This window comes from Camelina sativa, chromosome 7 (genome assembly GCF_030686135.1).
Source record: "Camelina sativa cultivar CO46 ecotype springtype chromosome 7, ASM3068613v1".
In the NCBI taxonomy this organism is placed as follows: domain Eukaryota; kingdom Viridiplantae; phylum Streptophyta; class Magnoliopsida; order Brassicales; family Brassicaceae; genus Camelina; species Camelina sativa.
In genome coordinates, this window is record NC_141886.1 from 14,008,038 (window position 1) to 14,022,376 (window position 14,339).

General features: G+C 41.0%; 1 protein-coding gene across 1 annotated transcript; it reads left to right on the top strand.

The window, feature by feature from the left end:
* The first annotated feature begins 7,535 nt into the window (after positions 1–7,535).
* LOC104700930 (patellin-1) lies at positions 7,536–10,216 on the top strand. The gene is made up of 4 exons (XM_010416534.3): positions 7,536–8,980; positions 9,177–9,304; positions 9,419–9,554; positions 9,644–10,216. The coding sequence occupies exons 1-4, from the start codon at positions 7,799–7,801 to the stop codon at positions 9,893–9,895; spliced, it is 1,698 nt and encodes a 565-aa protein (XP_010414836.2). The 5' UTR covers positions 7,536–7,798; the 3' UTR covers positions 9,896–10,216.
* The last annotated feature ends 4,123 nt before the right edge of the window (positions 10,217–14,339 follow it).

The window sequence follows — 14,339 nt, forward strand, 5'->3', positions numbered from 1 at the left end:
TAAGCTATCTTGAGGAAGTTTCCCTTAAAGGCAAGTTACTAGAGGTTCTTGGCCTGGCAAGAGGGGTTAATTTTCAGATGGTGGTGAGTTGATGTCAGCATACTTGATTATTAGTCTAGTAGAGCTGAAGAAGTAACAAGAGGTTTGTTGAGCAGAGGATTCATTCGTCTTATCACTTCACCGTGGGGAGCGTCGGTGGTGTTCGTCAAGTAGAAGGACGAGGTATGGGTTTATGAGTTCGTGGTGATGCCTTTCGGGTTGACTAACACACCAACAGCATTTATGAGATTGATGAACAGTGTGTTTCAGTAGTTTCTGGATCTATTTATCATCATTTTCATCGACGATATCCTGGTTTATTCTAATAGTCCTGAGGAGCATGCAGTGCATTTTAGGGCAGTTCTGGAGAAGCTGCGGGAGCAGAAGTTGTTTGCTAAGTTGAGCAAGTGCAGTTTTTGGAGCGTGAGATGGGTTTCTGGGTCACATTGTTTCTCCAGATGGGATTTCTGTAGATCCGGAGAAGATCCAGGCTATCCGAGTTTGGCCTAGACCACAGAATGCCACAGAGATTAGGAGTTTCCTTGGTTTGGCAGGTTACTATAGGAGATTGTGCAGGGTTTTGCAAGCAGAGCACGTCCTATGACTAAGTGGACAGGAAAGGATATTCCTTTTGTTGGTGACAGGAGTGTGAGGAAGGCCTTGCAAGCCTGGAGGAGATGTTGACTACTACTCCAGTTTTGACTTTGCATGAGCAGGGAGAACCCTATGTGGTTTATACTGATGCATCCAGAGTTGGTTTGGGGTGTGTGTTGATGCAGCATGGGAAGGTGATTGCCTATGCTTCGCGGCAGTTGCGGAAGCATGAGGGCAACTATCCTACTCATGATTTGGTGATAACTTATCACCTTGGTAAGGCTAACTTGGTTGCAGATGCTTTGAGTCGGAAGCGGGCAGCTTCAGCTCAGGAGCAGGAGATAGAGTTTCTGGTAGGAGAGATCGGTGCGTTAAGTTTGTGTGATGTGTCTCAGGAACCATTGGGTTTGGAGGCGGTTGATAGAGCAGACCTTCTGAGCAGGGTGCGGTTGGCTCAGGAGAAGGATTTGGGGTTGGTGAATGCCTCTAAAGATGTTGATTCAGAGTATCAGGTCTCAGATAATGGTACTATCTTGGTGCACGATCGGGTTTGTGTGCCCAAGGATGAGGAGTTGAGGCAGGAGATCCTGAGAGAGGCTCATGGGAGCAATTTTTCTATTCATCCAGGAGCGACTAAGATGTACCGTGATCTCAAGAGGTACTTTCATTGGGTCGGGATGAAGAAGGATGAAGCTAGTTGGGTCGTGAGGTGCGATGTGTGCCAGCTAGTGAAGGCGGAGCATCAGGTTCCAGGAGGGTTACTGAAGAGTCTTCCCATTCCGGAGTGGAAGTGGGATATGATTACTATGGACTTCGTGGTAGGTTTGCCAATGTCCAGGATGTTTGATGCTATTTGGGTCATTGTGGACCGGTTGACTAAGTCGGCACATTTTCTGGCCATTAAGAAGACTGATGGAGCAGCGGTCTTGGCTAAGAAGTATGTGAAAGAGATAGTCAGGTTGCATGGGGTGCCAGCGAGCATTGTGTCTGATAGGGATTCTAAGTTCACTTTGGTGTTCTGGAGAGCGTTTCAGGCAGAGATGGGCACTAAGGTGCATATGAGTACAGCTTATCATCCCCAGACAGATGGACAGTCAGATAGGACGATTCAGACGCTGGAGGATTTGCTGAGGATGTGTGTGTTGGATTGGGGAGGCCATTGGGCAGATCATTTGAGCTTGGTAGAGTTTGCTTACAAAACCAGTTATCAGGCAAGTATTAAGATGGCTCCTTATGAGGCTTTGTATGGGAGGCCGTGTCGTACACCGTTATGCTGGACTCAGGTGGGGGAGAGGAGCATTTATGGGGCAGATTTTGTTCAGGAGATCTCATAGAAGATTCGGGTTCTCAAGCTAAACATGAAGGAGGCTCAGGATCGGCAGAGGAGCTATGCCGATAGGAGGAGGAGAGATCTTGAGTTTCCGGTAGGAGACAGAGTGTACCTCAAGATAGCCATGTTGCGGGGTCCGAACAGGTCATTGACTGAGACTAAGTTGAGTCCGAGGTATATGGGTCCGTTCAGAGTGATTGAGCGTGTCGGACCAGGGGCTTATAAACTAGAGTTACCTGAGGTTATGCGTGCATTCTATAAAGTTTTCCATGTTTCTATGTTGAGAAAGTGTCTCCGTGAGGATGATCAGTTGTTAGCTAAGATTCCTGAGGATCTTCAGCCTAACATGACTTTGGAGGCAAGACCAGTGAGGGTTCTCGAGAGGAGAATTAAGGAACTTCGGAAGAAGAAATTCCTTTGATGAGAGTCCTTTGGGACTGTGATGGTGTTGAGGAGCAGACTTGGGAGCCTGAGGCGAGGATGAAGGAAAGGTTTAAGAAGTGGTATGAGAAGCAAGTCGTGACTTGAGCTTGTCTAGCCTGGTCCCATCTGTAATCTGTGGCTGGAGCGGAAATGGAGTATTCCAGCCCATCTCTCTTGTTTACTTTGTCGCTTGGGATGGTTGGTTGTGCGACTAAGTAACAAGATAAGGTGGTGCTCGGGGTACAAAGTTTCCGTGAGGCGGAGTTTTTGGAGGAAAGTTTCTTGAAATAGAAGTTTCCTAAAGTGGAAAGTTTCCAAAAGTGGAAAGTGGTAAAAGTGGAAAGTTTTAGGGGAGTTAAAATTTGTCCATTTTAGTGGAAGAAGCCGTGGAGGGGCTTGTGTGGCCTTAGTGGCGGACTTTTTAGTCATTGTGTGGCCTTAGTGGCGGTCTTTTGAGACATTGTGTGGCCTTAGTGGCAGTCTTTCGAGACATCGTGTGGCCTTAGTGGCGGTCTTTCGAGACATTGTGTGGCCTTTGTGGCGGGCTGTTTAGCCAGATGTGTGGCCTTTGTGTCAGGCTGTTTAGCCAGATGTGTGGCCTTCGTGGCGGGCTGTTTAGCCAGATGTGTGGCCTTTGTGGCGGGCTGTTTAGCCAGAGTGCCTGTTTAGGCGGTCCTTCGGGACAGATGGCCTTGGTGGCGGTCATGTTTAAGACATTTGTTTGGCCTTGGTGGCGGTCCTGTTTAGGACATTTGTTTGGCCTTGGTGGCGGTCCTGTTTAGGACATTTGTTTGGCCTTGGTGGCGGTCCTGTTTAGAACATTTGTTTGGCCTTGGTGGCGGTCCTGTTTAGGACATTTTTTTGGCCTTGGTGGCGGTCCTGTTTAGGACATTTGTTTGGCCCTTGTGGCAGTGAGATGATCCTTGTGTGGTCATTAGGTATCCTAGTGAAGGGATATGTGGTTGGTAGGACATTGAGATGTCTTACGCGAGCCACAGGAAGGAAACCTGGATAGGGATAGGACTCAGACGTGTTCAGAATTGTTTGCTCGCGACTCTTGGGGGACTTTGGTTCTCCTAGTACTGCCATATTCGGAGACTTTGTGACTTGGGAGTATGGTTGGTATATCGACTTTTGATGACGATCCGGAGGCGCGCTGTAGGGTGACGACCCGAGAGACGAGTTTGGATTTTTCCTTATATATTATGGCATGCGGGCTTAGGTCTGACGAGGAGCCAACATTATGGCATGCAGACTTAGGTCTGATGAGGAGCCAATAAAAACTCAAGGTTTAGACTTATGAGTAAAAAGGAAAGTCCAAAAGTTGAGAGCAAATGACGCATGGAGCGTGAGTCTATCGCCTAGAGGTGACCTTCTGTAGATTGGTCGGAGGAGTGCGAGCCGTGGAGACGGTTGTCCGGGAGTCCTTGGCTGATGGTTGTTCGAGATTCGAAGACGAATCTAAATTGGTGGGGGAGAATTGTAACATCCGCGAACCGGAATCCGGTTTAGGATGTGCATCGATCGATGCAGGTGGAGCATCGGTCGATGCTGACTCAATTTCGTGTGTTTTGACTTAAGTTAAACGCTGCGTTTTGGGCAAAAAGGGAAAGGAAACCCTTAAGTCGTTCCTTTTGTCTCATTAGACGACTTTAGTTGTTTTTGAGAGAAAAGAGAAGAGAGAAAGAGTTCTTGAGCGCTCTTGAGGTTTTTGGGAGATTTCAAGCTGTTCTTGTGGAGATCTGTAGCTGTGATCGTTGTAGGAACTTCCTAGAAGAGTTGTCTTGCGTGTTTACGGTTCAGAATCGTCTTGGCAAAGGTAAGTGCAGGACCATAGCTTATCTAAGCTAGAGAACTCTTTAATCTGCTTTTTGTGTGTTGTTAGACTTGTTAGATTGATAATTGGGACGTTAGGAAGCTTTCTTGTGGCTTGGGATCGAGTCTTGTGGTTGCAGGAACGAAGATCCGGCGAGAAGCTTCGGGAAAACACGATGCTCGGCATTGCATCGGTCGATGCATATCTTGCGTCGGTCGATTCAAGTGCGAGGACGGCGCGTAAAACTTTAGGGTTTTCGTGTTATGTCGAGCATGCGTCGGTCGATGCAGTGCGAGTGTCGGTCAATGCAAGTGTGACTTGCATCGGTCGATGCAACCTTTGTGTCGGTCGATGCATCCCCATGTGGTGTCGGTCGATGCAGAGTCCTGGTTTGTTATTTGCTGTTTGTTGATTGTTGTTTGATGGTTAGAGATGACTCTATTGCTTGTGTGTATAGCCCATTAGATGGGAGAATTGCCTTACTTAGTGTTTATTAAATACTCATGCATTGCAATATGTATTTGTGGTGCAGGTAAAGGCAAAGTGTGAACGTGGAATCAAGGCAATGAAGAGGATGATGTTCTAGGGACTCGGTTGGATGTTGTCTGGCATTGTTAGGTTGCTAGAGTTGGGTCTTTAGAACTTGCTAGGTTGCTGGTTCCTTGTTTTCTGTTATGTTATGGTATTGGTTTATTACTGGATTATTATTGATTATTTATTGGATATTGTTGTTGGTTATTTCCGCTGTTGATTGTGATTGTGGTTAGGTGGCTAGTGGGTATGAGACCACTAGTTTCAGATATGTCTTGGTTATTTTGCACCGGGATTTGACAGTTTTTCGCTCAAGTGCAGTAGATTCCAAACGGCTCTGCAACTTAAGCTTCTTTGTTCTTTCTTGTTTTTTTTCTGAGTCTGATTTTGATTCCAACAGCAAGTCTCTGATTTGTTTAATTAAATTATGGATTTCTTTGAGTTCAATATACTCTCCTTTTTATTATTTATCAAAGTTTTCTGAGCTCGATTTCGTGTACTTATCGATAATCTCAAACACCTTATTCTAGTTATTTAGATCTCGCGTTTTGCAACCCCTCTTTTTTAATTGCAACAACCATGGTTAGAGAGAGAGAGTGAATAAAGAGAATGACGTGGAAGAAAATAAATCTTAGGTGTATTAATTGAAATGTTTTAATTGGCTAACCATTTTAAGTGATTTATCAACACCAACTTCAATGTTGAGGTTAATGTGTCACACCAGAAATGCAACTCATTCTTCTTTTATTATATTGATTTTTCGTATCAATCATAATACAATCTAAAAGTATTTTTGTTGGTAATATTTAATATAGGTGTTTTAAACATTTTTTATAATTAATTGATTCTAAATGTTTGAAAGAGGGGTTATTACTTATTAGTGTTTATGGTTTATGGAGATAGTGTAACGTTCTATTTCTATAGATACGTTACAACTGAAAAAGTAAGAACAGGTGATAAAAATGTTTATTTTGGATAGGCATCATCACACTAAGTACGTTGATATCTATATAATTGCGGTTTAATCCTTCTGGAAAAACCTGACATAATCAAACGTCTACATCATTCATCACTAGTTGGAATGGATTCTCGTGCCTCAACACTCTCTGGCACTGGGACTCGATATTATGGCGGTTACAATATCGGTCAAATTTTTGAAGAGTGTAAAATAACAAAACTATCGTGACTAAGTATTATTGTATTAACTATTCATTTCAAGCGCGGTTAGAGATTTTATTGTTATTATTAATGTTAGTTAATACTCCACAAATTAAATAGCATTTTTTTGAATTAAGATTTGAAATCATCAGGAACTTATTGCTTTTGTACTAGAATGACATGCAAAAATTAATAATTTAAGTTTGAATTGTGTACTAAACTAGGATTTCACCGGCGGTACACCGCGGAACTAAATTATAGATTATTGTATTTTAAATAGTAAATTTTAATTTATTTAGTTTTCAAATCCTCAATTAATTAAATTTTGTCTAATCAATTTAGAATTTTGTTTAGAATTTTTTTTTTTTGAATATTAAGAATGTGTTATAGTATGTATAATATTTTGTAGTTCATATACTAAATAATTTATAAGTTAATTTTCAAACCTATGATTACAAATCTATAGTGTATATGAGATAAACTAATAGTTTTAGTGTTGGTTCTATAGTTCGAACCCGCCATGCTAAGCAGGTCAGACAACATGTTCAAAGATTTTTAATCCGCAAAAACTCATCATATGAAACCCATAAAAGTAAAAATTAGTTTTAAATACGTTGACATCAATGCGTTGAGATCAAAAATCTCGGCCACGGATCCTCCTCCAAGATCGAAAATCAATTCGTTTATTGATTAGGCCGATTGTTTAGGAAATTTGTGTATGGAGAAAATATTGTTTTGTAAAATTGGAAACTTAATATTAATTAAATTAATTATAAACTTAATACTTAATGTTAAAGAGAGTGGTTCCAATTGTTTTGGAAATTTATTTAGGATGGGAAATCTTGTTTTCAAAAATAGAAACTTAATATTAATTAATTAAATAAAAAATAAATTAATAATTAATGTCAATGGCATGCTTGTAAACATGTATGAACTTCAGGATTTATTTCATAAATATCTCAAAAAATGTATATATAGATACATGTACCAAAATATCTATATCATGAGAAAAATACGATCAGACTCAACTTGAAATCTATAATCCTTTTTTAAAAGAATACTTTAATTGGTTTAGACTGATATTATACGTTTAGATTTCTTATTTGTTAATGATAAAATTATATCCTTTGAAATATAAGTAGAGAACAAAAAAAGCAAAAAAAAAAAAAAGTAGAGAACAAATTTCTTTAAACATGTAATAAAAAATTTGTATGTTTAATTGTTTATAACTGATGTGGTGATATATAACATGGTGTCATGATTTGAAACACACTTTACTTTTCACATTCAAATTATTAAAAACATGACTAGCATGCTACTGCCCTTTCTCTTTACCGTTTAAGCAAATGACTCCACCTTTTTTTCCATTGCTTTCTGTAAATTTGAAATTTTCTTTTTTAAATGTAAAGATTTGATAAAATTAAATGACTAAAGAAAACATAAATTAGGCACATAGAAAAGAAGAATCTTGACGACTAAAGAGGAGAAAAGCTGTAGAAAATCTTCAAATCAAGGAGAATCATCAAAATATGTAGATTTAGTAACTAATGTAACGTTAATTATGGAGGAAAACCATATAGTAAGGTAAATTAAGGAAAGTTAGAAATGGAAGTTTTAAAAGAGAGGTTTACAGTGAAAACAAAAGACGGCCGTTGGGAGAAATCAAGGAGGACCCATAGAGAGAGAGAGAGAGAGAGAGAGAGAGAAAGAGAGAGAGAGGTGTGTTCGAATGAGCTGTCAAAACAGCTCCGACCAGTCTGTTCCCTTTTGCCAAATTCCTCTGTTTCTTTTTTTCCTTATAAAAACTTCTCCTTCCTTCTCTTCTCTCTCCTCACAAACCCTCTCTCTCTCTCTCTTTCACTTTTCCCAACTCTCTCTCTCTCTCTCTCTCTCTTGAATTTTGAAAGATGGCTCAAGAAGAGGTACAGAAATCAGCTGATGTGGCCGTTCCGGTGACGAAGAAACCTATGACTGATAAGGAAGTTAATACTATTCCTACCCCTGTGGCAGAGCAGAAGGATGCACCTCCTGCCTCGGATGAGAAGGCGGTTCCGGAGAAGGAGGAGTCTCCGGTGGTGGAAGCGGAGAAATCTGTTCCAGTGAAGGAAGAAGAGACGGCTGTTGTAGCTGAGAAGGTGATTGTTCTAACGGCTGAGGAAGTTCAGAAGAAGTCACTTGAAGAGTTCAAGGAGCTTGTCAGGGAGGCTTTGAACAAACGAGAGTTCACTGCTCCCCCGACGCCGGTGAATGAAGAGAAACCTGAAGAGAAGAAACCAGAGGAGGAAACTAAAACAGAGGAAAAGAAAACAGAGGAAAAGAAAGAAGAGACCTCGACTGAGGTGAAGGCTGAAGAAGAGAAACCTGTGGTTCCAGCGGCGGCTCCGGCAGAGACAAAAACCGAAGAGAAAGCAGCAACTGAAACAACCGAGAAAGCCTCTGGTGCTGACGAAGATGGAACAAAGACCGTTGAAGCCATCGAAGAATCGATCGTCTCAGTTTCACCACCTGAATCAGCCGCCGCACCGGTCGTAGAAGAGACCATAGCCGTCGCCGAGGCTGAGCCGGTTGAGCCAGAAGAAGTCTCGATCTGGGGAGTCCCACTCCTCCCACTCCTCCAAGACGAGAGATCCGACGTGATCCTCACGAAATTCCTCCGTGCAAGAGACTTCAAGGTCAAAGAAGCTTTAACCATGCTCAAAAACACAGTCCAGTGGCGTAAAGAAAACAAGATCGACGAGCTCGTCGAATCAGGAGGAGAAGAAGAAGCTAGCGAGTTCGAGAAGATGGTGTTCGCTCACGGTGTCGATAAAGAAGGACACGCCGTGATATACAGCTCCTACGGTGAGTTCCAGAACAAAGAGCTATTCTCCGACAAGGAGAAGCTTAACAAGTTCCTTAACTGGAGGATTCAGCTGCAAGAGAAGTGTGTGAGAGCTATTGACTTCAGCAACCCTGAGGCTAAATCTTCGTTCGTTTTCGTCAGTGACTTCAGGAACGCTCCAGGACTTGGGAAGAGAGCGTTGTGGCAATTCATCAGACGCGCTGTTAAACAATTTGAAGACAATTATCCTGAATTCGCCGCTAGAGAGGTACAACATGCAATATGCAGATTGTGATTATTATAACAATAACATTATAATTTTAGAATAATAATTAAAGATATAGTACAATTTAGTCACGCCGAAATTGCTGCACAGTCAAATTAATTCTTCGTTAATTGCATATTATAAGTTGTATTTTTTCTTTAACTTTTTAATTTATAATTGATTTTTTTTATTATTGCAGCTATTCATCAATGTCCCATGGTGGTACATTCCATACTACAAAACATTCGGATCTATCATCACATCGCCAAGGACTAGGAGCAAGATGGTCCTTGCTGGTCCATCCAAATCGGCCGATACAATTTTTAAGTAATTAAACATTAATTTACTTTAACCATTTAATGATGATTCTGGCACGTAAAACATATATATGGTCTCGGAGTATTTCTCAAAAAGGCTTTTACATGTTGGTTGAAATTACAGATACATAGCTCCCGAACAAGTCCCGGTTAAATATGGTGGACTTAGCAAAGAGGTTCCTGCAAACACTGTAGAAACCGTAACCGAGGCCATCGTTAAACCGGCAGGAAACTACACCATTGAATTGCCTGCTTCTGAGGTATATATACACATTCAGAATTTGATTACTAATTTATGAGTTGGTTTTATAAAACATGTTGTTGATTAAGAATGTTAATTGTATGGCAGGCATGTACGCTCTCGTGGGAGCTTAGGGTTTTGGGTGCAGACGTGAGCTACGGAGCTCAGTTTGAGCCAACCACCGAAGGAAGCTATGCTGTGATCGTCTCTAAAACCCGGAAGATTGTGTCAACTGACGAACCGGTGATAACCGATTCTTTTAAGGTGGGTGAACCGGGTAAGATTGTGATCACAATCGATAACCAGACTTCCAAGAAGAAGAAAGTGCTTTACAGGTTCAAAACTCAACCAAAGGTCTGATCTATCCAAATCCAAGGAAGAAGCAAAAAAAGGAAAGAAATGTTATTTTGTTATTTGGGGAAAACAAATTTTAATTTATTAATTTAGTTTGTTTATTTATTATGTAATTTTGAAATCTCAAGAAGTGGTTGTGTTTTTGCTTTGCTTTGGTATTGGGGGTTGTTTTTGTGTGTGAAGAATATGTGATTACAGTTCAAAAGAAAAAGAACTCTTTGTTTCGTTATTATTATTTTTTTACCTTTAACTTTTTTGTTCCTTACTTTCGTTTGTAAAATCGTGTAAATCTTTTATGTATTCAATATTCATAATTACTTTTTTCTTCTTCCGTCTTTTCTCTTTAACTTCTGTTCATGAAATTGATTCTGAAACAAATGTTTTCTTGGTAAAGCATTCGGAAAAAAAGTAGAGTTGAAAGTTACATTGGATATTATTGTTCATACCATATTGTTTATAGATAATATTCAGTGGATATATATAGTTTAAGAGATAAGAAGAGACGTGTCAAGCCTGATTTGTAGATTTGTTGTTATATCAAATATTGATAGAGATATATGAATATAAATACGAAAAAGATCCCCCTGTGTATAAATAGATTGAAGTGGATAACACTGAATGAGACATTAAGGACGAGATATTATGAGAATGGACCCTCTTTGTTGAAAAATATGGACTAATAAGTCGTGGATTAGACACGGATCACGGAACCAAAGCACATATTAGATTTGGCCATTAAGAGAAACAACGATATTCAACTGTAAACTCTATTTTACTTGTATATTTTCTTTTACGAATCTAATTCTCTTTAGATTGGGAAGACAAAAGAGGCAAAGACGATCTCTTAGGAGAGTTATTTCAATATAAAAATGTGTGTATAGTTTGAAATTGTAAATGCAGAGACTTAAGAATGCTAAAAGGATACTTCATTCATAAGGAAAACAATGGCTATATAGCTTTATAGTATAACTGAAGCAACTGAAAAATAGAATACTACTTGACCATGACTTCTAATCAACAACTCCTACAAACTAGGACATGATTGACCCACTACTAAGACTCGTTCAAACATAACCATACTAACAATCCCTCCCTTAAGCTAAATCCGGCTCTGAATTTAGCTTAGCTTACTTCACTCATCAAGCACTCCAAGCATTCCACGAAGCTTCTCAAACTGGTCCAACTTCAATGGCTTTGTAAACACGTCTGCAATCTGATCCTTTGACGGGCAGTGATTCACCTTAACAACTCCTCTGCTCACCAACTCCCTGAGATAGTGAAACCTTACTTCAATATGCTTACTCTTTTCATGAAGGACCGGATTTTTTGATAGCTGAATGGTGGAGCTGTTGTCACACATGATCTTTGTTTCTGTTTCATCTTCAAAACCAATCTTTGCCAAGACTCTCCTGAGCCAGACACCTTGGCAAGCACAAGAGGCTGCAGCTATATATTCTGCTTCAGTAGTGGAGAGAGCAACGACTGGTTGTTTCTTCGACGTCCATGAAATAGCTCCTGAAGCTAACATAAACACAAATCCAGATGTGCTCCTCCGTTCGTCGAGATCAACGGCATAATCACTATCGGTGAACCCCACTAGCTTCAGACCACCTTCTCCAGGCTTGTAAAAAACTCCCAAACTGATTGTACCTTTTCAAGTATCTTAAAATTCTCTTTGCTGCGAGCCAATGTGACATTCGAGGACTTCTCATGAACCTGCTTATCAAGCAGACACTAAACATTAAGTCAGGCCTCGTCACCGTTAGGTACATAAGGCTTCCAACTAGCTGCTTGAACAACGTCTCATCCACTTTAGTACCCTCATCATCTTTGTGCAACTTCGTCCCTGGCACCATTGGGTTTTTCACAGGATTGCACTCTTCCATGCCAAACCTTGCTAGCACTTCCCTTGCCTACCGCCTTTGACAAATGAAAATTCCATTATCGCATTGCTTCACTTCAACTCCAAGAAAATGCTTCATCTTTCCCAAATCAGAAATTTCAAACTCCAACATCATCGACTTCTTAAATTCCTCACACATATCTTTATCATTCCCAGTGTAAATCAGGTCATCAACATAGAGACTAACAATGATGAATTTACCTCCTCTTGTCTTTGTGAACAACGTGTGCTCGGTGGGACACCTTTCAAACTTCTCCCGCATAAAGTAAGCTTCAATTCTACTGTACCACGCTCTTGGTGCTTGTTTGAGACCATACAAAGCCTTTCTTAGTTTGTAAACCTTCTCATCCTCTCCCTCCTTTACAAACCCTTTAGGTTGTTGCACAAACACCTCCTCTTTTAGCTCTCCATGGAGAAAGGCGCTCTTCACGTCAAGCTGAAATACCTCCCAGTTGGACTGAGCCGCCACAGCAAGTATAGCACAAATGGTGTCCAGCCTTGCCACCGGAGCAAACACTTTAGTGTAATCTACACCATAACATTGTGTGTACCCTTTCGCAACAAGTCTCGCTTTATATTTCTCCACTTCCCCAACTTCATTCACTTTTGTTTTATAAACCCACTTAACTCCAATGGATTTGATCCCTTTGGCAACACTGTAAGCTCCCATGTATTATTCCTCTCAATGGCCTCAATCTCACTCATCATCGCATCCTCCCACTTTGAGTGCTTTATTGCTTCTGCGAATGAGATTAGATCCTCCTCTGCTACCATCATCACCATCATCATCGCATTCAGACCTTCTTCTGAGAAATCCCCTGTCTCATAATCTGCCATCCACCCTGGTGCTTTTCTTTCTCGGACTACCATCGTATTTCTCCCTCCAAATTGGCCACCATCTCCAGAAATTTCTTCATTACGCAATGGTGCAACAGGTGAGCCTGATGGACTGGCCAAATTGTTGGAGCTATTGTTTAATCCCTCTCGGCTTTCTTCGTCTTGACTCTCTTCATTAGTTTCTTCATCTGATTCGTTGCTATCACCCCACTCTAACACATCCTTATTTGTTTCCTCCTCAGACATATCCCAGTCCCATGGCTTATCCTCTTCAAAGACAACATCTTTGCTGACAATCACCTTTCTCGAGACTGGATCATATAATCTCCATGCTTTCGATTCATCACTCACGAAGAACACATCTTCTGCTTTTGTCATCTAATTTGCTTCTCCTTTGATCTGGTATGTGAACATGTGACACACACCCAAAAATCTGAAAATACTCCACCACTGGTTTCTGGCCACTCCAAGCTTCTTCTGGTGTTTTATCTTCAAGCGCTGCTGTTGGATTTCGATTTTGAGTGTGCACACACCATCTTACAGCCTCAGACCAGAAGGCTTTGGGAAATCTTCTCTCATTCAGCATGGAGCGAACTGCATTCATGATTGTCCTATTCTTCCTTTCTGAAACTCCATTTTGCTGCGGTGTATAGGCTGTAGTCAGTTGCCTACTAATGTTGTGAGCTTTGCAGAATTCTTCAAACTCCTTTGAATTAAACTCACCACCCCTATCTGTCCTCAAACATGTTATGAAGACACCAACTTCCTTCTCCACACTCGCTTTAAACGTCTTGAATGCAGTGAAAGCTTCTGATTTCTCATGCAGGAAATAAACCCAAGTTTTCCGAGTGAAATCATCAATAAAACTCAGAAAGTACCTTTTTCCACTGTGTGATGCTGGTTTAATGGGTCCACATATGTCTGAATGCACCAGCTGGAGCTGCTTTGATGCTCTCCACGAACTCTTTTTTGACATGACCTCTCGATGCTGCTTCCCAACTAAGCAGGTGGTGCAGATTTCTTTGGTTGGCTTTAGACAGGGTAAGCCAATAACCATCTGTTTCTGAGACAACATCCTTAATCCATGATGATTCAAGTGACCAAAACGACAATGCCACATGTGAGCTGCTTTCTCCTCCTCCTCGACTTGAAAGCACATGGGATTTTTGTGTGGCATTGACGCTAATAAGTAGAACATCATGTTCCCACTCATATTGGTTTGCATAATCAGTCCCCTCTCAGGATGAAAGACTTTGCAAACTCCACTTTGAATCAAGATGGTTAGCCCCTTCTCTTGAAGTTGCCCAATGCTTAACAAATTGTTTTTAAGCTCCGGAACGTAATACACATCTGAGATCATCTGATTTATGTCGTCGACTTGCACTCGTATGCTCCCTTTTGCCACCACATCCATCCTTATGTCATTACCAAGCTTCACCGTTTGATTGAGATCATGCTCCATCTTAACGAACCATTCCTTGTTTCCTGTCATATGGTTGCTGCAGCCTGAATCAAGAAACCATATCTCCTCTTTCCTCGTGTTGATTTCCTCCACATAGGCCATTAACAACACGTCTTCTTCCATCTCTGCGTAGTGAACTCTCTTATCTCCTTCGGAACACTCATACTGAAAGTGTCCCAATTTGTGACATCTGAAGCACTCGATTAAATCTCTGTTCAGGGGTTGTCTTCCTCTGCCCCGACCACGTC

Excerpts from the sequence above, each read along its gene's own strand:
- LOC104700930 (XM_010416534.3), top strand. The coding sequence starts at position 7,799 with ATGGCTCAAGAAGAGGTACAGAAATCAGCTGATGTGGCCGTTCCGGTG. Across the intron at positions 9,305-9,418 it reads TCGGCCGATACAATTTTTAA|ATACATAGCTCCCGAACAAG; the intron begins GTAATTAAACAT and ends TTGAAATTACAG. Across the intron at positions 9,555-9,643 it reads TTGAATTGCCTGCTTCTGAG|GCATGTACGCTCTCGTGGGA; the intron begins GTATATATACAC and ends ATTGTATGGCAG.